The sequence below is a fragment of the Sinocyclocheilus grahami genome, unplaced genomic scaffold (assembly GCF_001515645.1).
Source record: "Sinocyclocheilus grahami isolate Dianchi unplaced genomic scaffold, SAMN03320097.WGS_v1.1 scaffold664.1, whole genome shotgun sequence".
In the NCBI taxonomy this organism is placed as follows: Eukaryota; Metazoa; Chordata; class Actinopteri; order Cypriniformes; family Cyprinidae; genus Sinocyclocheilus; species Sinocyclocheilus grahami.
The window spans coordinates 332,425-356,088 of record NW_015505843.1 but is presented as its reverse complement, the minus strand read 5'-3'; the positions used below and the strand labels follow the sequence as shown (position 1 = coordinate 356,088).

The following is a 23,664-nucleotide window of genomic DNA, read 5'->3' as shown; positions in this document are numbered from 1 at the left end:
CTTGCCGAGCTCGGAGCCCTCTCCCTGGACAGCACGCCAAATACGCATAACCCTTTGTTAATTATAAGAAAGTGCGAACTCGTGAAATGACTGTTTAATTAGCTTAGTTTACTTGTCTGTGCAACGTCTCTATGGCGAAGCTGAGGGTAGTTACTTCAGAAACAGAAAGAATATGCTGTAACTTTTCTGTTTTTAAGCTGATAAATCACAGGACAGCGTTGACCTCATTTTTTTCATTCCTGAATGTATGCACGCGATCTGTACGTTATTTTGCAAGCTTGTGTGTTCCGTCCGTGTGCAGCAATGTAGCAGCACATTCGTTTCGAGCGGAGATTAACAAACTGCAACTTACAACATGCTTTAACCTCCCTCACTTGTCCATCGCCATTTTAACCTTCATATGTGATCCACATATCTGTCAAGCTAAATTATGTTTAATGCGTGAGTTGGCATTACACATTGGAATTTGTGCTCGTGTCGGAGCAGTAGCGGAGCGTTCTCGGAGTGAGTGAAAACCTCAACACTCCGACTTTCAAAAAATCCGCTCCTAGCTCCAGGCAAAATCACGCCGCTCCGCTCACATACACCGTTCATACTTGTGTACCTATACAAAAACACATACAGACATCTCTACATATACAGAATCACAATTTTAAAAAAAATCTAACACCAATAAATACCCAATTATGGAAACATTGAATTGTTACACACTGCTATGTTTTATCAAATTAACCACACCACTTAAAGAGGAAGGTTAAATTCAGTTATCATTGGTCACCTTCCAAAACTGTACGAATCTCTTTGGTTTACCTGCAATCTCGTATCTAATCTTTTCCATATGTAACATTACTGAACTCTGTAAGCCACGTCTCAAATTTAGGTGCAAACTCTTTGTTCCACATCAACAAAATTGTCTTTTTTGCTATGGTCATTGGATTTGATTGAAACTATAGTTATCTAATGGCGCTTTTCCACTGCATGGTACGGCTCGGAACGGTTCACTTTTTAGGGGGGTTCCACTGGGTACAGTACCTGGTACTTTTTTAGTACCACCTCAGTTGGGGTTCCAAGTGAACGGTACCGTTACCAAAATGTGATGTGTAAACTCTGCTGATCACAGACTGGCCGGAGAGAATCGTCACTACCTGCGTCACTGAACTTGCGACATAAACAAAAGAACCGCTAGATTTAAATCAGCACAGCCAGCGAAGGATCAAATGCAACTGTTTTGAACGAGCGCACCTTTTTTTTTTTTTTACAACCAAAAAGTTTTGTCTGTTGCAGAAGTACTGACGTTCCTCTCCTTGATAGCAGACGAGCGGATCCAGCGAGAGCTTTATGGGGCGACGCGGAATGAAAAAGTTTATTTTAGGAGTCGTGGAAGTAGAGGCGGCGCAACTATAATGACATGTGAATAATCCCGCCCATTCTAAAGCGGTACTGAACTGCAGTGGAAACGCAAACCGTGCCGAGCTGAACCGTGCCGGGCCGAGTCGTACCACGCAGTGGAAAAGCGCCGTAAGAAAAGGGGCCCAGCCTAATATCGCAATAAGAGCGTCATGAGGAATATCTATCTTAAATACTTTTGAATAGAAACAAAACACCTTAGTCCAAAATGTACACATTTTTGGGCAAAACCAAAATAAACGAGCCAATGTACCCTCATTGGACTTGCATTTGATACACAGAGGTGGTGACAGAGGAATATATAGGATGTAATTTGGTGTGAGGGTAGTGTAATCTATGGACAACTTTATACTGAATCATTTTAGAGTTGATGGAACAAGACCTAATTCCTTGGAGGGCCTTAGTCCAGCTATCTTCTCGAATATCTAACCCCAAATCCTTTTCCCAAGACATCTTTAAATATTGTGAAGGAGTTCTAGAGTCATTAAAATATTCAACATATTTAGAGACAAGACCCTTCGAGTCAAGTTCAGAGGTCATAAATAAAGATATTCAGGGGCCTGATAAACTTCAAAATTAGAGATATTACTTTTAACATAATTCCGTACTTGTAAATATCTGAAAAAAATGCGAGGAAGGTAGCCCAAACTTTTGTCTAAGCTAAGCGAAAGAAGCAAATGCATTGTCTATATATAAATTTCCTATAGATCGAACTCCTTTTTCTTTCAATGATAGAAAGGTTCTATCTGACTGTGAGGGGGGGAATGCATGGTTGCAAGCTATAGGGGTAAGAGAGCAGGTCTGAGGGATTTTAAAGTTATTTTTTGAGCTGATACCAAATCTTAAGAGAATTTACAACAATAGGGTAACATTTCTTAAATGTTCTGATAGGTTTGTTTTCTGCAAAGAGGAAGGGAGGATTCCTGCATATCCCGCTCAATAGCCAAGCAGGAATGGTAACGTTTGATTTCCCGAGACATGCAATCCCCCAATACATTAATGCCCAGTAGTGATGCTGAAAACAGGGAAGACCTAGGCCTCCTACCTCTTTTGTTTTACAGATATGTGCTTTAGATATACGATGAGTTCTATATCCCCAGATAAACGGCATGATCACGTGTTTTAAAGAATGACTAGGTTAAAAAGATCATTTTGAAACAAATAAAGAAATCTAGGTAAAGTAACCATTTTGATTGCATTAACACGACCAATCATTGTTAAAGGGAGTACTCGCCAAGTCTCTATATCTTTCTTCAGTTTATCTATCATGAATTTGTAGTTTGTTTCGTACAAACTTTTATAATATCTAGGGACAGTGATACCAAGACATTTTAATTCACTTACAGTTTTAAAAGGGAGACTATTAATAAAACCTGAATCTATATTATCATATAATGGCATAAATGAACTTTTCTGCCCGTTAACTGTGTATTCGGAAAGGGCACCAAACTCTCTAATAAGATCAAATAAGAAGGGCAAGGATCTTTCTGGCTTCTGAAAGAAAAAGAAGAACATCGTCCGAGTATAAAGAAATCTGATGTTCTACATTTCCCATTACAACAAGAGATATATATGAGTGATTTCTTATACTTATTGCTAAAGGTTCCATAGCGATAGCAAAAAGTAAAGGACTCAGTGGACAGCCCTGGCAGGTACCGTGATTAAGAAGGGGGGGCTATTATTGTTTGTGGGAACTGAAGCAGAGGGGCAAAGATACAGCATCTTAATCCATAAAGAAAAATGTTGTCCCAGGCCAAATTCTTCAATAGTACTTAAGATATAAGTCCATTCTACCCTGTCGAATGCCTTATGGGCATCCAGGGCTAAAATGGCTATTTTATCATATTTGTCTTTGTTTCTGTACACGACTTTCATAAGTCTGCGTACATTATGAAAAGAAAATCTCCCGAGGATAAAACCAGTTTGATCTTTGTGTATTATTGATCTAATATAGTTACTTAACCTATTTGCAAAAGTGTTAGTAAATATCTTAATATCACTACCAAGAAGGGAAATGGGACTGTACTATCTTTATCTTTTTTTTACAATCAATGCAATATTTGCCAAATAAAGTCTCTGGTAATATTTTGTTTTCAATAGAATCTTTAAACATCCTTAACATCAAGGGGGCAGTTTGATCAGAAAAAGATTTATAAAATCTTTATAAAAATCCAGGTCAGCCGCTTTACCATTGGGAAAATTCTTAATAGCTGTGAAAACTACTTCCAGTGTAATGTTTGAATTTAAGCTTTCTCTCTCATCCTCACCAATTTTAGGGAGCCCAAGAGAGCAAAATAATTTAGTAATCTTCAGTGAGTCTCCATTACTCTGAGAGGAGTACAATTCCTGATAGAATTCCTGAAATGCATTGTTTATTTCTACTGGTTTAGTGGTCAAGACACCGGATTTTGACTTCATGGCATGTATAGCTCTACTAGCTTGTGCACACCTAAGCTAGCGAGCTAGCAAGTGATTAGGTTTATCTACTAATTCAAATAGTTTTTGCTTAATCTTTAATAAAAGGAAGCTAATTTGAGTAGATAAGAAGGTATTATATTAATTTCAATTTCATAATATTAGTTCTGTCAGGACCACTATCGTCAGAATGATAGATACTTAGCATAAAGTTTGGTTTGGCAGTATGGTTCTGTTCTGGGCAAAAAAACCTCCCTGCCCATCCATGCAGCCTGTCATGAATGAGCAGGGAGAGCAGCAATAATAACCCCCCCAGGGTTAACAGAACAGAACAAGGCAGATATCATTAATGTACTTAATGATATTTAAGTGTAACACTTTATTCAAGATAAAGGAGTCTGATTAGCAAGGAATATCAGAAAGCTAAGTCCTGACTGTGGCGAAAGGTGGAGCTGGGGATGGAGGAGGGTAATTTGCTCCGAAGCAAGCTAAAAAGCTGCTGAATACTGAATACAGCTTATATAGGAATGCCGCGATAGGTGTCGTATTCCTATAGGTAGATGTGATCAGCTGAGAATCAGCTGATGCAAGCTTGACTCACGTGACCTGCCAGAACTAACGCTAAAGCTTAATTCAAAGCTGAGTTGGAAGACATGAGTTTAAACTGTTGCTCTAGAGCTGACAACTCTGTCTCTATCTCAGAAAGCCTTTTGCCTCTCCGCTTTTTCAGTTCTGTTTCGTATGCTATCACTTGGCCTCTAATGACAGCTTTGAAAGCTTCCCATAGGGTTGAGTCAGACACATCTCCCTTACCATTTAAAGAAAGAAATTCAGCTATGTGAGCAGCACAAGTTTCTTTTAAATTGTCCTCATTTAATAGCGTGGAGTTAAAACGCAAAGCATAAGGGGGGTTTTCCATCCCAAAATCTAGTGATATAGAGACTGGGGAGTGGTCAGATATTAAAATATTTGATATATTATATTTGGATGATAAAATCTTAGAGGTTAATTTGGAGTCAGTTAGAAAAATTTCAATCCTTGTATATGAATTATGAATATTAGGAAAAAAAAGAATAATCTTTATCAGTAGGATGATGAAGTCTCCAAATATCAAGTATGTTCAATGAATGAATGAGATTATTAAGAACAGTAGTCGAGTTAGAAAGTTTGGGAGGGCTGGGCGAGTTCCTGTCCATAAAAGGGTCCAAAATACAATTAAAGTCCCCTCCAATAATAAGACGAGTAGAGTCTATGTCGGGTATGAGGTTAAAAACCGAGTGAAAACAATTTGGATCATCACAATTTGGAGCGTATAAATTCACAAATGTGCCATGTTTCTCTAGAATAGCACCAGTCACAATAAGATAACAACCATTAATATCTTGTTCAAATGTTGAAAAGGAATATTCTTACGTATTAATATAGACACCCCACGGTCTTTTGAAGAGAAAGTCTTCTGGTCTTTTGCATTTAAGTCTGTGAGTGCTGGAATGCTAAATGTGAGTCTCCTGCAGAAACAATATATCCGCATGTAAATAATTTAAATGTGCAAAGACTTTGGATCTTTTAACAATATTTTTTAAACCACGCACATTCCAGCTCAAAATATTCAAATGTTTCTTAGGGGGGCTCATCAAAGTGCAGTGAGAGACAAACCATAAGGTAAAATGAGTGGCTAGTTAAGTACAAAGTATTGCTGAATAAACAAAACAGAGAAAAACACAAAAATATCCAATACAAAGATAAGCTGGCATAATTCTACCCCAGAGACCTCAAACATATGCGAAAATCAGAGTACCCCATTTAAACGTGGGATCGCCGAACAGAACACAAGGAAGTGGAAAAACGAAATAAATGAAACTCAAAGGAAAATAAAAATCGACCAGTGATGGATTAATGGTTCTTCGAAACAACACACCACTCTGTCTCCACACATTGTGATCAGGAATACTTCGTATGTAAATTAATGCACAAACATCCCCATACATATACGTATACACATTATATACAGACCTATATGTATACATACATGAACATCTTATTGAGTTATTGACCTGATAGTCTATAAGTATTAGTAGAACAATAAAGGTGGGGCGACTGATCCGTCAGGGCTATAGAAAATAGTAATAATAGTAAAAGAAAAGAGAGTCACGCCCAATAAGTCCATGAAATGTACAGGCCGCAAACAGCTAAAAGTAATGTCTTATTTACCACAATGGATCCCAATATAGTTCGCCTTCCATCACGGGGAGAGACTGTCAATGTAAGTTTCAGCATCCAGGTGGCGACAAAAATATTTTCTTTGTCTTCTCATGCGTGAAAAGGAACTCATATTATCAGATTTTATCCCCTTGGCTCTTAATTTCTCCCGTACACTGTCAAATTGCTTGCGTTGGGTGGACACCTCTGCTGGAAAGTCCGGAAAGATACTGATATGACCGCCGTCGAAGGAGAGTGGGCTCTGGTTACGGGAAAGGCGCAGTATTTCAGCCTTAACAGAATCGTGATGTATCCTGGCAATCATTACTCGCGCCTTGTTGTTCCCGATGGGGCCAATGCGGTGAGCTCAGTCAACCTTTACACCATGCGGAAAATTTGATTCTCCTAGTAGCGAGGGCAGAAGTTCAGAAACAAATCTTGTGGGGTTGCCCTTCTCTATGTTCTCAGGGAGACCCGCTATCTTGATATTCTGCCTGCGAGATCTGGCCTCTAGATCATAGAACCTTTGCCTTCAGAGACGTGTTCTCCTGTGATAGACTGGATCAAAGCTGCTCCAGGTGAGAGATGTGGCACTCGTAATCAGTGCTAGCCTCTTCCAGGTCAGCGATACGGAATGTATTGGCGGTTAGCGTCGACTGCACTACAGACAAGGAAGCTTCCAATCTTCCATCTTTCTAATGGAGAATAGCCCTGGGTGAAGCCTCGTCTTCACCCACCAGAGGATGAGAAGCATCGGTCTCAGTGGTCTCATTAACAAAGTTAATGTTAGTCTGACCACAATTATTAGCATCGGTTAGCACCGGGCTAGTTGAAGTGTTTTCCATCGTGTTGGCAGTTGGGGACGGAGCCTTTTTGACAGTCTTTTTAGATTTATTCATCATTAATATATTGACTTTGCTAACTGACCCAATTAAGTAAGAGTAACAAAGTTTTAGATGATTTATTCCACAAAGTGTGACGGAGCTGGGTGAAAGCATGTTCCATGAAGATATTTTGTAAATTTCCTACTGTAAATATATTAAAACTTAATTTTTGATAATAGGCATTGCTAAGAACTTCATTTGGACAACTTTAAAGGCGATTTTCTCAGTATTGTGATTTTTTTGCACCCTCAGAATCCAGATTTTCAAATAGTTGTATCTCGGTCAAATAGTGTCCTATCCTAACAAACCATACATCAATTGAAAGCTTATTTATTCAGCTTTCATAAGATGTATAAATCTCAATTTCGAAAAATCACCAGCTACAAGACCCCATACCCCAGCACTGAGGCCAATCAACAACTGGCTGAAGACCTGAACGAGTTCTATTGCAGGTTTGAAAAGACTGGTTACCTAGAGGCCTGCGCGGGACTGTTTTTTTGGTCCCGCTCCCGTGAGGTTATAATCCGCACCCATCCTCTCCCATGATATATTCGCGCTGTCCGCTTAGAATAATTTTCTTCCCGGCCTGACCATTACAGCTAAATTTAGATCTAGTTTCCAGAATCTCACATTTAAATGCCGCAGAGAAAATAAAAATGTAGGTTGTACAAAAATTGCATTTCTTATTTTTATTCATCTTGTCAAAATACAAAATTCATTTAACATTTTGCTGTTAACACAGTAAGAAAAGAGTTGCAGAGAAAAATAAATAAATACGACATCTGTCATTTAAAATTATAGGCTAAGCAAAATATGAACAAAACCAAGTTGAAAGTCCTTCAAGTCCTTCTCTGCCATCCTTATTTTGCTCTGTCACTCATCGACAACATGCCTTTTCTGTCTGATGGCCGTATATTTAACACCGGTTATCCTACTCTGAGGACTGTTATGCACATGCTGCGTGTACAGACCCCGCAAATAAAATACATGATGCAGAAAGCACTGGTCCGTGCGTGCAGCGCGTGCATAACAGTCCTGAGCACAGGCTGTACCGGTGGTCGATAAGAGTGAGTAAAGGCCGGGACACACCAAGCAAGTGAGAGCTCTGATTGGATGTTCAGTTTAGCGAACGAGTCAGTGCCCGAGAGTTAAAGAGAAAGTGATGAAAACAAGCACGTAAATGAAGGCGGTACAGACAGAAGGTACAGACCGCCCGCTCCCGTTCAAATTACACCAGAGTTACTGACCGCTACTGCGTTTTATTCGCAAATTTAATCCTGCGTCACAAGAGGTCTGAAATGCAGACCTCTAACCCACACCTGCTCTGACCGTCTCACAACACAGCTATCAACACCCCCCGCCCCAAATGCTTCTCAGCCTGCACTTAAGATCTGTCAAGGTGATGTACGCAAAGTCTTCAGGAAACAGAAGATAAGGAAAGCCAGAAGCCCAGATGGTGTCTCTCCAGCCTGCCTCAAAGCATGTGCTGTCCAGCTGTCATCCATCTTCACACTGATCTTCAACAGATCACTGGAGCTGTGTGGAGTCCTTCCTGCTTCAAACGCTCCACCATCATCCCTGTACCCAAGAAACCAAAAATAACGGGGCTAAATGACTACAGACCTGTTGCTTTAACGTCTGTGGTCATGAAATAATTTGAGAGACTGATGTTGGCCTACTCGAAGGACATTACTGGACCCTTGCTAGACCCCCTGCAGTTTGCTTACAGAGCAAACAGGTCTGTGGATGATGCAGTTAACATGTGTCTGCACTACATCCTCCAACTTCTGGACAAACCATGGACTTATGCAAGGATCCTGTTTGTGGACTTCAGCTCTGCTTTCAACACCGTCATCCCGGATACACTTCTGAATAAACTGGCCCTGCTCTCTGTACTGCTCTTCTCCCTCTACACAAATGACTGCACCTCTAAAGACCCCGCTGTCAAGCTCCTGAAGTTTGCGGATGACACTACAGTCATTGGCCTCATCCAGGACGGTGACGAGTCTGCTTACAGACAAGAAGTTGAGCAGCTGGCTGTCCGGTGCAGTCACAACAACCTGGAGCTGAACACGCTCAAAACTGGAGATGATAGTGGACTTCAGGAGAAACCCCCCTGCACTCCCCCCTCTCACCATCATGACCAGCACTGTGGCTGCAGTAGAGTCATTCAGGTTCCTGGGCACCACCATTTCACAGGATCTGAAGTGGGACATTCACATTGACTTTATTGTAAAAATGGCCCAGCAGAGGCTGTACATCCTTCGCCAGCTGAAAAAGTTCAACCTGCCACAGGCACAGATGACACAGTTTTACTCAGCTGTTATTGAGTCAGTTATGTGCTCCTCTATAACTGTCTGGTTTGGGTCAGCCAGCAAATCAGATATAAGAAGACTGCAACGGATTGTCAGGACAGCTGAAAGGATAATTGGTGTGCACCTGCCCAACCTTCAGGACTCAACCCAACCCTTCAGTACAACTCCAGAGTGAAGAAATGGGCAGGCAACATCAACACTGACCCCTATCATCCTGGCCACAACCTGTTTGCGCTTCTCCCCTCAGGCAGACGCTACAGATCTCTGTGCTCTAGAACATCTAGGCATAAAAAACGTTTTTTCCCCCAAGCCATCTCCATCTTAAACAGCTAACACAGAAATTATTACCTGTTTTCTGTAATTCATTTATCCATTTCCAGCAATTGCCTGTCTTTCAAGTATTATGTAAATACATATGCATATTTTTATTTATACAACTGTACAGTAAATAATGCACAAATCTGTACATAAATCTTCTGTTCCAGATTTTTACCACATTATTATTATAATTATAGTTTTGGTAACACTTTCTATGAAGCCCGTATTTATAATACATTATAAGGGTATTCTTAAGGCATTATAATGAATGCATAATGCATTATAAAAAAACGTATAATATGTTATATAAACTCATGAATAATCATAACAACAGTTATAATACATCATAATATTTACGTACTTGTGGTTATAAGTTTAAGAGTATGATTATTTATAACACAATGAATCATAAACACACCATATTAAATCTACTTCATTTACAGAATAATGGACTGTATCATATATTTACATTGTTTAAGATCTGCACAATATCTTACTACAGCTTGTGAGTGGTTAGATGTTGAGTGTTTCCTGTGGAGCTAATGTTAATTAATTGATGTGAGCTTTATACTCCAACTGAAAAAAATGCAATGTTTTATATGGTTACATTTTATTTTGAAAATACTTAATCGACTATAAGCAACTTTGCAACTACATGCCAACTAACTCTCATTAGAGTATTAGTATGCTCAAGAATGGTAGAATCTAGTAGGGTAGAATAAGTTGACGTACTTGCAAAGACACTTATAGTCAGTTTATCTGTTGGTTGACCATCAAAGTGTTAGCAAATATTTACAGTAGCAGACATACTAATACTCTAATGACCGCTAGTTGGTATGTAGTTGCAGAGTCACTTATCAACAGTTGTTTAAAGGGTACCATCAAAATAATCAAACTGATATTACAATAAAAATAGTTCAAAGCAAATGAGTCATATTACACATTCATCTGATCTGATATCTGATCTTATGGCTGTTTGTGAGATAAAAAAAAGTATTATTATTACTACTTAAGTAGCATAAGAAAAATGGCAAGATATGAGACTTATAATACATAACTATGAGAAATAGAATCCATTGTAAAAGTGGTTGCAACGTGTTCATTGTGTTATAAATCATCATACTCTTAAAAGCTATAACCACAAATAAGTAAATATAATATATTAAAACTATTCTTATGAATATTCATGAGATGATAACATAAGTATGCATTATGCATTCATTATAATGCCTTTAGAATACCCTTATAATGTATTATAAATACGGGCTTCATAGAAAGTGTTACCATAATTTTTGTGTTCTTTTCTTTAGCCTTGTTTAATTCTTTTTGTTCTCATGTCATATGTATGCTCCTAAAAAAACACAATTCATAAAAGTTTGCACACACATGGCGAATAAAGCCAATTCTGATTCTGATATTGTTGCTTCCTCATTTGTTCACTCCATCATCCAGTCTGTGAACCAGTAACTGATCAAAGCCATCTTGAAGGACTTCTCAGTTCTCTAACTGCACTGCAAGGAGGCGAGTAATGAAGAGTGAGGTAGTTTTAAATAAAACAAATATTACAACTGAAGTGGACAGATGACAGGCTTTGTGGACAAAGGATGCCCTTTGTCTTCAGATAAAACTACCTCTTGTGGAGAGGGAGGTAACATTAACATACAGTAACCCCCGTTTAGGAAGTGCTTTGTTGTGGAGGGCAGGATAAGGACTTCAGCATTCCATTGAACAACGACTGATCCAATCACCATGTGCTCTTTTGTGGATCACGGTCCCTCATTTTTGAGACCCAAGTGTGAACAATCACTCAGACTGACCAAACCAGTTTTGCCTTGTGGTTTCACAAAATGGAGACTATTAAACCTTCAAATCCATTTACAGAAATGTATAGACTTAGTGAGTACTGTGCGTGAGACAACATTGTATATAACCTTACCTATTAAAAAGGTATACGGGAGGTAACATTAACATACAGTAACCCCCGTTTAGGAAGTGCTTTGTTGTGGAGGGCAGGATAAGGACTTCAGCATTCCATTGAACAACGACTGATCCAATCACCATGTGCTCTTTTGTGGATCACGGTCCCTCATTTTTGAGACCCAAGTGTGAACGATCACTCAGACTGACCAAACCAGTTTTGCCTTGTGGTTTCACAAAATGGAGACTATTAAACCTTCAAATCCATTTACAGAAATGTATAGACTTAGTGAGTACTGTGCGTGAGACAACATTGTATATAACCTTACCTATTAAAAAGGTATACACACACAGTATAGATATGAAAGTATGGGTCAATGTTCAGTCTTATTTTGAGAACAATGAGTAGGTTAATCTGGAACTGCTTCGAAAAGTGAATTATGCATAGGAAAAACCTTAAAAGACATTGTTCTAAACTTGGACATTAAGCTACGCAAATAGACCTCATACCAGAGGGGCCATACCATGGCCACCTCTGACAGCATAGGCCAGCGGTGGCAAACTCCGGTCCTGGAGAGCCGCAGCCCTGCAGAGCTCAGCTCTAACCCTAATTAAAACTCACCTGCCTGTAGCTTCCTAATAACCATTCAGACCTTGATTAGCTTGTTCAGGTGTGTTTGATTAGGGTTGAAGCAAAACTCTGCAGGGCTGCGGCTCGCCAGGACCGATGTTCGCCACCCCTGGCATAGGCCAGGGATAGGAAAGTTTGGTCCTAGAGAGTTCAGCTCCAACCCTTATCAAACACACCTGAACAAGCTAATCAATGTTTTCAGGATTACTAAGGCTATAGGCAGGCGAGTTTTTTTTTTCCCCAAGGTTGAAGCTGAACTCTGCAGCTCTCTAGGACCGAACTTGCCTACCCCTGGCATAGGCCAATCAAATGCTGGATCTGAAAGGCACCAACTTGCAAATACCTCTTCAGGAAAGATTAAATGGTTCAAGACAAAGTGCTAAGCTGTAGTTGCTCTACTGTGTGCGCCAAGTTAAACATCTAACCTTGAAATTGACGCCAGACAAGTATTTCTTAAATAACCAATCCTCAACAAAATGAGAACAGATCTTTTGAGCAGAGTTGAGGATTTTAAGAGACCAAGAATATGCCAAAACAGCCAAGCTTTCCTTGGATTCCTTTTTCCCCTCTGCATCGTTCCTTCATCAGTAGAGCTAAGACCAGGAAAAGGAGCAAGGAAAAAAATAAAAATAAAGACTACGCACTAAGTAAAGAGAAGCACACTACTTCTACAAAACACTGCTGTGCATTGCTCAGGGGCACAAGTTCTGTTATGGCTTTGTTTGGAACTAGAGTCATTGGCAAAAGAGACCTTGCCACATTTGCAGGTTACACCACAGTAGAACACGTTAAAGTTGGGTAAACTTCTACAGCAGCGAATGGGAGACTTCTATGTTTGCATTCTCAGTCGCTCATAGCAAAAGAAACGCCAAAAACATTCATTAAAGTCAAAAAGCTTTATTAGGCTTAAACCCAACTATTGATGTCATTCAATTTGTTCTGGTGTCAATAAAAGCAATGCCACTTCAGAGTATACTCATCTGCTCAATCAAGCGAGTTATCTACAAGACCTGTAGAATGAGGATAACGGTGCAGGAGAAGATGGTGATTTAGGGCTGCGGGGGCCAAAGATTGGATCCTTAGGATACTGGGGCATGAAAGGGTATTTCACAGTTGGAGACAAAGACTTCATGGGTTGATGACCATAGAATGGTGGGTACATAGGAAAACCTGGATACTGGTGCGGAGGCTGGTATGGGGCAGGGGTAGTTGCAGGAGGGGTCACTTCAACTGGGCTTTGGAAGCCATTCATATAAGGAGGGAGCTTTGGGTACCAGGGATATTGTGGTTGTGGTGCTGGGGGAGCAGCTGGGTCACCTTTAGAGTAAGGATCAAATATTGGCATTGGATACTTGTGAGGGAACATGTGTTGCTGGAAAGGATATTGAAAAGGAGCAGTTGTAGTCGTTGTAGGTGGCACAGTGGGAGGCAGGGTAGCAGGTACACCAGGATATGGAGGATACCACCAGGGTCTTCCAAAAGGGAAAGGGTTAATAATCGGTTGCATGACAGTTGGGTCACGGACAGCAGGTGTGGTTGGGGCTACAGTTGGCCGTGTCAGAGGACAGGAAAGAGTCACTTCCCGGTCACCGTACATCAAAGGGAGTCGCCTTTCAGTATCCTGGAGGAAGACCAAAGTCAACCAGTAAAATGGTAGAAATGTACAATTCCAAAAATAAGAGCAATTCCACACTCTGTGAACAAAAATAAAAATAAAAACCCCCACCCACACACACCTCAAGTGTGCCGTTACGCTTACCGTCATTTCCCAACAGCTTCCTGTGAATGGTGCAGTGACAGCCAGTGAACCAGCAGTAGTCTCCAATGTAAAAGAGCATTGAGCACATATCCGGAGCAGAGGCTGCCATGATCCATCAACTAAAAGCAGAGAGTGTAAAGCTCATGGCGCTTTCAATTTGCATTGAATGAGAATAAAGACTCGCCTTTAACTTGAACATAATCTGCTCTGATGCCAAGTGTGACAATCATGCCAGAGGAGAAGCAGGTCACGGAAGGGAGGAGAGAACTCACAGGGCAAGACATTTGCACTGGAGCTCCCATTATAATGAGTGGCAGAATATAACTTCCACCCTGTTATGAGATTGAGAAATTGAGTTAAAGCCTTCAAACAAACTCACAAAAGGAAGTCACATGGGCGGAACGGAGAACACTTGTGAGAAGGGTCTGGCTGCAGCCTTGCACTCTCAGACTTGCGCTTCTGCTAGCAACGTCACTTGCAGTCCTTTATTTTTCACAGCAAAACGCTTAATGTGGCATAATAACGGACTAAGATGATAAGGACAACTCAGTAGCCTATATGTCTTGTTGTTGACTCAAAGTATATACACACCAACCAACAAATATGAACGTGCATTATGAAATGCATTAAGTGATTTTAAAATGATCACCTCCTTACAGGCAAGCAGACGAGCCCAGAATACAATGTGTTAAATATTTTCCTCCTATAGAAAATCATTATAAATAACACATAATGTAGCGTAAATGGACAAAGACAACGATATAAAAGAGCTGTAGATAGTTTATTCTATGGAAAAATGCTTAACACGAAACGGTGCATGTTGCACTTATTCTGGGCTCACCTGCACATATTAGTTGTATTAATGTAGAGGAGCATATTGAGTTTGGCCTTTTTAGTCATTATGCCACATTTTGCGGTACAGAAGGAAAACTATAAATTCATTATATTAATAAACTGTATATTTAATTTGATATTTTAATAGCATCTTAATACATTAAGCCATGTTAAATGGTTTTCTACAGGAGGAATACACTTAACGAGACTGTGCATTGCGTTCATATTCTGCGGCCATGGATTTGTGGGTATTGTCTTTCTTGCAGGACCCTGCATGTTAAAGTACCAAATTCGTTTCAATCATTTAAGCACCACAGCATCTGGTCTCCATTGGCAACACACGATTTGTGTCGATTGCAAGTGACGTCGCAGGTAGCGGAGAGTGCAAGTGGCATTGTAATTGAGTTCCTTTCTTGTCTTCACCACCTGGCTACTGTTATAAAATGTTGAGATTAAAAAACAAAAAACAGTAATAGATAGAACAAAATAAAAAAAGACTGCAAGTGACGTCGCTAGCGGAAGCGCAAGTGTCTGAGAGTGCAAGTGCAAGGCTGCAGCCAGATCCTCTTGACACTTTGCATCTTTATCATGAACACTAACCTGTTGTCTGACATGACAGCCCCGGTATGGAGCAACAAGAGACACATCCCTGCGTGCTCGCTTCAGTGAGAAACCACAGCTAGCTGGCATCGCTGACAAAGGCACTGGTGACTCCTCTCCTGATGGTTGATAAATTAAGTTTATGGGGAGAATTTAAAAAAAAAAAAAAAAAAAAAAAAAAAAAAAAAAAAAAAAAAACACCCCACACAAAAACTCACCTCGGTCAACCAGAACGTGTGACATTCTCTGTCCTGGAATGCGCAAGATCATTGAATCATTGCTACATTGCACAGAAGAACCCAGATGGTACAGCTTAGTGCTAGCAGAGTGAAACCATGCTTAAAGGAAGACAACTCAATTTAAGTTAGAGACTCCACTTAAAAAAAAAAAAGTTTTAAGTTTAGGATCTTAAAAATTACCTTTCTTATTTGACTGGTGCCCATCAGACTCCACTGACCTCAACGCAGAGGTCTTAACATTATTATTAGATACTGTACTTTGACCACCAATTAAAAGTTTGCCAAAACGGGCCTTGTTTTCAGAGGCTGCTCCATAAGCAGAACCTACTTCTGAAAAGTCCTCAGGATCAGCCCTTAAAGAAGAACTCAGTGTCACCACAGCCATTGTGAAAAGTAACATGCCCTTTGCCCAAGGCATGGTAAGTTTTCAAGCATGTGCCAAGAAAGCCAGAATTATTAGAAAAACCTTAACTCTACAGCTTGACAAGCTTACTGAAGCATGCTGTGCTATTTGTACTCACTTTTGAATCGCTCAGTGATATTGGATGAACAATTAAATCTGTTAATCAGTCAGCTTGTTGTTTTCACCTGTGCCTCATTATGCTGCGATTTAAGACAGGCCCCTTGTCCAAATACCCACACTTGCAGTCTTTACACTTGACCACTTGACTACTTATATGATGTATTTCCTGTATGTGGTGCAAATGTTCAAGTGAGCATGAAGACCACAAGTGTGTGTATAACTGTTCATTACCTGGGGGGTATTCCAGAAAGCAGGTTATGTGACATACCTTTAAGGGTAAGTAAGCGGATAAACTCAGCTTCCGGTTCCAAAAACAGGTAACTCTCAGGGTATGTAAGTAGCCATAGCAACTTATGGTGCGTACAAGTCATGTTGGATAGATCGTATTTACGAGTTGAACGCACATGAACGCCACCACAAAGTCATTATTATGAGTGGTAAACTCAAAATTTTCTTTAAGCCCCAAGTTTCCGAGTTGGGGGCGTGTCAGTGAGAAAACGTGTCGGATGTAATGGACGCACGCATCCAAAGACTAGATATGCAGCATCTGTATTGATGGAAAATTTGTTGAAATTAATAAAATGAATAATTTTTTGTAATGTAAAATAAAACTATATGTTACATATACAAAATATTATATTATTGTATAATTACCTAAGAACATATAATGATTCCGTTTACATCACCTTCATAAATTGAATAAAAACAGAAAAAAAGCAAAAACACATTGACGCACATTCTTTATTCATCATTTTGTAGATGTAAAGTTTAAAAAATCGTTAAATTTTATGGAAGAAAAGTTCAATCGCCATATTGTTCCGACCAAAGTGACTTGAACGCACCTGACACATTATTATACGACTTGTAATCTCGTAAGTACGAACGTCCCAAGAGGACTTGAACACAGCATTACTCTCTGAACATAACCTGCTCCGGAGTAGGTTATGTTTCAGGGTTAGTTTACTTCAGCGCTCTCAGTGCATGTGTGCCCTTATAATATTATATATCATTACAATATAGTTATCAAATATACTATATATATATATATAGAGAGAGAGAGAGAGGGGAGTTGTATGATATGTTAATTTTATAAGTAATTAGGTAATATTATATTATTCTAATATGACTCCTTTCCAGTTATTCAGCAACATTTCAGCTCAGTTCCTATCTATTCTCCTCCAAGGCCCTATTGATAACCTCTTCAACAGTCTGTTCCAGCTAGGGATGTGCAAAATTGACAAAAATTATATCTCAACATTTTCTGGGATTTTATTGCTAACAATAAGTAGAAAATATTTTACTGAGTGTGTTTTTTCTGCTGTGAACAGCCGGCTCCCAAAGCTTTTCATATTCTTAATATTCTGTGCAGGGATTAGTTCACAGCAGTGAAAGAAATGAATTTTCACTGAAGGGTGATATTTGCCTCCTTAAATTGATTTTCAGGGGAATTTTTACCATTATATGGCCAATTTTTGTAACATTACGTATGCATCATCTTCTATTAAATGATTATATGTAATCAAACTCAATTACAATAAAACACTACAGGCTACCAAACAAACTAAATCTATTTTTGATGTTTTCACACTTACAATTGCATAAATGCGAATGGATTTTTTTAAAATATTTACATTTTTGAAATACTGAAATAAGATTTATTTAAAAAAATGACACTTTAAATTTGAAAGTGAAGCTTTCAGTAGGTGACTATGGTATTTTAAAGGAGACATATTATGCCCCTTTTTACAATATGTAATACAAGTCTCTGGTGTTCCCAGAATGTGTGTGTGAAGTTTCAGCTCAAAATACTCCACTGGTCATTTATTATATAATTCTGAAAATGCCTATTTTAAGTGGAAGCAGAAACAAGCTGTTTTTCGTGCCTGGCTCATTAAATGCAAATGAGCTACTGCTCCCCGCCCTCTAGGAACATTTAGCGACTGTTTTAGCTTTCAATTGAAAGCAGTTGGCAACACTGGTCAGTGTTTTTCCCCCTCGTATTTAGAAAATACACATAAATTTCCACATATCACTTTTGGCCACTGTTGTGTTTGGTGGGGTTTGTGCCACAATAGTTAAGACCTTGCTTACTGTGTCATCACCAGTGCATTGCTGCATTTTCCCAGTTTTCCAGCCAAAAACATTTAATTCCTACTTTCATTTCTGCAGCTAGAGCATTGATTTGTAGAGTGGAAGAAGTTATTAAATTTCATACTTGGTCAGTTACAGAAAGAACTGACTATCTTGACGATCAAATGTGTATCGTTTTATCAACTCCATATCATCATATAACTGCAATACGTCATATCTTTGTTGGAAAGTGTGTGTCTCTTCCTCTTTGCTGCCATCTTGTTACTCCTAACTAGGTTTGGAGACCTCTCCAGCTCTCTTAAATAATTTAGGAGCTGAGATCTAGTCTTAACACTTAGGAACCTTTATGAATCACAATTATTCTTAAGTGTAGAAAAAATAAGGGTAAAATTACATCATTCTTAGAATTTTGAGACTAAAATTTTACTCTGAGCAGCTTTATACATACGGGCCCTGATCATTTTAACAAGACTAAGGATGGGTCATACAAAACTTAATTCTACACTTCACATAATAGGAAAACACAATAAAGCATCATGTGAAATATGCCAAGTATAGGAAACCTACCCTGTTCTAGGTATAAACAGGAAAGGAATGAACTACAAAGAGAACTACAGAACATTGGATGCAATGAATTTTCAATCTGCAACATATTAAACACAAAACAAGGATCTGGTAAAATAATAAGGACAGTTTTAAAATTCGTTAAGAATAGTGGACTTGAGAATAGAATATAGATATCATAATATACACACAGACTGAAATCACTTCACACTCCAGCACAGGTGGCGGTATGCACCTAAAAAGCTGGTATGCGACCCACCAATAAATCCACAGAAGAAGAAGAAAGAAGAAGCAATAGCACACTAGCATATCCAGAGCAGTATGCTTGTATGTTGTTTGAAATTCAGGGAAGATAGAAACCATATAGAACATTTGGTTAATATGAGTCAGTAGGTTACAATAATTACTTTATTTATTTTTATGTAATTTGTAAAAACAGGATTCAGATGTTTCATTGTACATGTATTAAACAAGTTTATAAATGCAGGGAGAGAGCTTTTAAAACGACTAAGTAATTACTCATCTTTAATGTATTCATTACACTCCAGTCTATAAGAATTTAAGAGTCAAATTACTCGAATAGTAAGATTGTGTCCATGGTCTATTTAAAAGCATTTAAATCTGAAGCATTTAAATTTTGCAAGTTGAAAGTGCCAAAGTGCTAAACTTCTTATTAGTTCAAAGACTAGTGATGTCACCTTCACTTGCTATGCTGGTGCAGTCATCATACAAAGTGACTCTTGGGATGGCCACATCTCTCTCCCACACTTTTCTAACGGTCTCTGGAGTTAAAGAAGCCAGAGGCTCAATTACAGACACTTGAGTCTGCTGCACTGCAGTCCCAAGATGCTGATGGGAGTTAGGACTCAAGCTATTATCTAAAGCCCACCTATAGGCTTTGTTAGTTGGGCTGGTGGGTGATACAACATTATCGCAGAGTGGTCCACCTGATCCTTCATTTTGAGTCCAGGAGGGTCCTGAAGGGCTGAAAAGTTTACCTACACCAAGCAAGTGGGCATGATGGAGGGCATTGTCAATGCTGTGATGGAGGTTGATGGGTGAAGGGGGGTGAAGGTCAAACTCAATAAGTGAGAGAAAGCACTCATGTTCTTGCCATTCCACACCACTAGTCCACAGAAGTGAGGCACAGTTGTCATAACTGCTGCTGTATAGGACACCTCCACCAATAACTCCAGCGTTGTCATGCACAGTCATTATTGAGGTTGCTGGAGTTGCTTGGCTTCGGACTGACTGGCTGACATTTGCACGGGACTGCTTGTGACCTTTCCAGTTATTGGGCAACAGTTTAGCCCAGTTCTTATCCGGTCTCCTCCAAGGCCCCACTGGTAACCTGTCCAACAGCTTGTTCCAGCGTGACACCGGTTTCCTCTTCCCTGTCTGCTTACTTCCTTGTGGTCTCCAGAACACCTGAGATCCCAGCAGTAGAAGAGAGAAACTCCAGGCCAGCTCAAGCAGTCGTGCAGAGAGCTGCACTAGCCACCAGCCCCACCCAAATCTGCGCCAGTCACCAAGTAACCCATACAGCCAGAGAAAACTATAGATTTGCAAAGCACAGGAGAGCACTCCGAGGAGGGCGCACATCAATAGCACATGCCTGACACTGTTTTCTAAGCGCTTGGGGGCACTCCACCTTGGTAGTGGAGTCCTGTGGGAGGAGTAGAGTTTCTTTAGAGACTGGAAAAAGATTCCTAAACAAAGTGGTATCCCCCAACAAATAGTAAATGTCTGTAGCATTAATGGCAGTGCTGGCGACAAGGTTTTGGAAAGCAGGTCAGCCAACATGAGGGAGGTACAGTGCAGTGCTACCAGCCCCCCAGTCACCGAGAGCCTCTGAGGTGATGTTTCTTCTCTCAGAGCAAAAACTGCCATTGTGGCTTGGGCCCAGAGCATTAAGGGAACAGGTAAGTTATACAAAGCATTGAGGGCAGGGCGAGGCAGAATGTTTCTGGTACCATATGGGTCAGTTATGAGCTGTACAAATCGAAGCAGACCTGCTAGCAGAAGCAGGATGTTAGTAAGTGTGAAGACCTTGCAAAACGGTTGGAACAAATTAGCCCCACCAATCACTCCAAATGTTGCAGCAACCACCACCAACAGAAATAGTACAGCTGAGCTATACACATGTAGCTCCCAAGCAAAGGTTAGTGTCCGTTTTAAGTCCTCCCACTGTAGCTGGGTCACATTGCTACCGGTGGAGATTACACATGGCCCTAGTATGCATGTACCTATGACATCAGACAGGTTGCTCTCTGTTAATAGTCCAAACAAACTTCCAAACCATTTTGGCTTTTCGTCATCTATAATGGAAATGGAGAGCATTTTAGTTAGAACACTTGAGTTGTTTTCATTCTAATAACAGAGTGTAAAAGTTCTCTACATTTAAAAAAAAAAATTACATTATTCATGATTACCTTTGTTTTTTGAGTAATCTCTATCTGTGACTTTGTTTTTTGCCTGCAAAACAGATGGAGTTGTGGATGATGACCCCACAGGTAAATCAGACGTAGTCTCTTCACGTTTCTCCTTACCTGAAATTCATAAGAAAAATCAGTGTTTATTTCCTTGAGTTGCTGACTTTCTTGCTCTGTTTTTTTTTAGAACTGACATTGCAGTGGTTATTTAAAAAAACACCACTGTTCAACAGAATAAATCTCTCAGATAAATACTAACCGGTCTGTAATGGAGGTGTGGCTGCAGGCGGATGGTTGGTAACATAACGTTCCTCTCCCACCGTGAGATCAAAGAACCCTTGAATGGAGCCAGACTGCGTAACAAGGGTGCCATTGTGTCCCAACATTTCAGGCTTTGTGATGGAGCTTAAATTCTGTGTGGACGCAACATACTTCATATCTTGAGAAGCCTTCACGTCTTCTTTGCTGTTCACATCTATATCTGTATTAAATGTCTCTAAATGCATATTGACTGGAGACTTTCCTGTAGTGTTTTTCTCTGTAATTGGTTTGATGGTTGTCAACAAAGGTTGGTCTTTGTTCAATCTCTCATTGTTATTTATGTGGATGTGGATGTGTGTAGTCAACTGAACAGCCATTGTGGAAGTAGCTTGATCAGAGGCACTGTTATTGTTTGCTAAAATTATATCTTGATCATCTTCATCAATATTCTGGGTTCGTTTTTTTGGAACTGGAGGGGCAGGGTGAGCATATAACTCTTGCACGTCAAAATCTTGTTTCTCCGCTCTGTCTGGAATTAACATGTCCATCTCCAGTGGATCAGTAGAGGGCATCGTAACCTCAAGGCTCTGCTGAAGTCCACTTCCTTCCCCAGAGCCCTCATTTATGCTAAAGTCAGGCAGAAGGCGTAAAAGCAAGTCTTTGGTAAATCTATTGTCAACTATTTTCTCAGTCAAGCTTGCGTTATGTGATGCAGGTAGAGGTTTTTGAAAGCCATCAGTTGCCTGGATGGTCAGGTTGTTGTGGCTTAAGGGTTGTGTTGAGTTGGAGCCAAAGGAAGTGACAGGTTGCTGGAGAAGAGGCAGTCCTAAAATCAGAGTGAGGAGCCAAACCATTCTGTCCCGTTAATTTCCAAAGGCTGTCGAGTCAAAACAATGCCAGGAGCTAAATGGTGACAGAACAGGATATACATGGATTATAAAGACTTTTAGAAGCTACACTTGTGAAAGTAAATAACATTTCCCAAATCAAAACCTGGATGAATGTACAGGATATTTATACAGAATATGAAAATAGTGACAAGTATCGCAAACAGGTCCCAAAGCAGTCACTAAAGTAACTATGCATTATCACTTTTCTTTTTCATTTTTTATATTTTCAACAGGGGCTTCTTACAGCTTCTGCACTGTACAATCTGTCCGTTTATCCAGTTTTACAATGTATGCAAATAACTGAATTGTACAATAACTTTTGATTGGTTTGTATAACATTTGCAAAACATTTATTTATTTTGTATTCTAGCATTTTGGGGTGAACAGCATGCACGACTTGCTAAAAAGGGGTGATGAACCAGTAATTTAAATAATTTACATAGATTAAATAGGTTTAGGTTTAGGTGTGAAGGCTGTTATTGAACTTCACTTACAAAATACCTATGAAAATTCTGATAGCACAAACATAGTACAACTATATTGAATTTATAGTTCCGGTGACAGAAAGTATATGTATATGCATGTGTATATATATATATATATATATATATATATATTTCAACCAGTCCCATTTATTTATCTCTAATGTTTTTATACACAAAATATTAAATGTAAATGTCTACCTCGCAGCTTACTGTGGTGAACTATACCTTGTAGAACTAACTGACTAACTGATTTGTTAGATTTGAAACAGAAACCCAAATACTCCTCATGCAACCCTTTGAACACTTACCTGAAGTTCCTGAGGTCAGCAGTAAAGTGAATATCACAGAGTATTTCTCAGAAGTAAATAATTTTCCTGCTGGTGTAATCGTCATTGAATGTAGTCTTCTTGACTGCTGCATCTTTGTGCTGACGCTTAGAGTGCAGCCCACCTGATGTTTCACTGTAATCTTTCTGCCATCTGGTTGATGTCCTGCTGGACTTAATGTCTCAGGGTTCTGATCCCAATCCAAACAACAACAGTTAACAAAATCCAGGAGCTTTGAAACATTAGTGTAGATAGAATGAAATATGTCAAGTCAGGGTCACAAAAGATTTGTAGTCTTCGAAAATATTTCCTCTTTCAATTTTGTGTATCTGTTCCTTTCTGGTATCACAGATGTGTAAAGGTAATCTCTTCAATATAAAGGATTTCAGTAAGACCATTAGTTCACTGAACCAGTCTGTTCCTACATAACATAACCAAGCATAATGAAGGCTAATTGAACAAGAAAAATCCCATCACACAGTTGACATAATGTGAAAATTATTTTCTCAAACATCTGTTTTTCTGATTTGATACAGTAATTCTGTCTTTTTCAAAAACGTGCTAGGCTATATCT

At 39.4% G+C, this 23,664-nt stretch overlaps 2 protein-coding genes across 3 annotated transcripts in view; both read right to left on the bottom strand.

Moving 5' to 3' along the window:
* The window catches only part of LOC107558894 (proline-rich protein 36-like), a 52,928-nt gene extending 36,916 nt beyond the window's left edge, over window positions 1-16,012 (bottom strand). The window contains exons 1-6 of one of the 2 annotated variants that reach the window (XM_016242592.1): window positions 15,699-16,010; window positions 15,498-15,617; window positions 15,280-15,398; window positions 14,030-14,177; window positions 13,846-13,964; window positions 12,968-13,707 (exon numbers count right to left, since the gene is read on the bottom strand). In XM_016242592.1, the coding sequence (XP_016098078.1) occupies window positions 13,084-13,707; window positions 13,846-13,964; window positions 14,030-14,177; window positions 15,280-15,398; window positions 15,498-15,617; window positions 15,699-15,936 (1,368 nt within the window). In that variant the 5' untranslated portion in view covers window positions 15,937-16,010 and the 3' untranslated portion in view covers window positions 12,968-13,083. Of the gene's footprint in view, window positions 1-12,967; window positions 13,708-13,845; window positions 13,965-14,029; window positions 14,178-15,279; window positions 15,399-15,497; window positions 15,618-15,698 lie in introns of those variants that run through there. The other variant, XM_016242591.1, reaches the window with a different exon arrangement.
* A 3,060-nt stretch (window positions 16,013-19,072) lies between these two features.
* Window positions 19,073-23,220, bottom strand: LOC107558892 (proline-rich transmembrane protein 4-like). The gene is made up of 4 exons (XM_016242589.1): window positions 23,073-23,220; window positions 21,388-22,292; window positions 21,129-21,245; window positions 19,073-21,014 (listed from the first exon to the last, which is right to left on the bottom strand). The coding sequence occupies exons 2-4, from the start codon at window positions 22,241-22,243 to the stop codon at window positions 19,375-19,377; spliced, it is 2,613 nt and encodes an 870-aa protein (XP_016098075.1). The 5' UTR covers window positions 22,244-22,292; window positions 23,073-23,220; the 3' UTR covers window positions 19,073-19,374.
* Between the last annotated feature and the right edge of the window lie 444 nt (window positions 23,221-23,664).

Coding starts and splice junctions, on each gene's coding strand:
- LOC107558892 (XM_016242589.1), bottom strand. CDS start 22,243: ATGGTTTGGCTCCTCACTCTGATTTTAGGACTGCCTCTTCTCCAGCAA. Junction 21,246..21,387: donor CACACCTCCATTACAGACCG/GTTAGTATTTAT, acceptor TATGAATTTCAG/GTAAGGAGAAACGTGAAGAG. Junction 21,015..21,128: donor AGATTACTCAAAAAACAAAG/GTAATCATGAAT, acceptor TTTCCATTATAG/ATGACGAAAAGCCAAAATGG.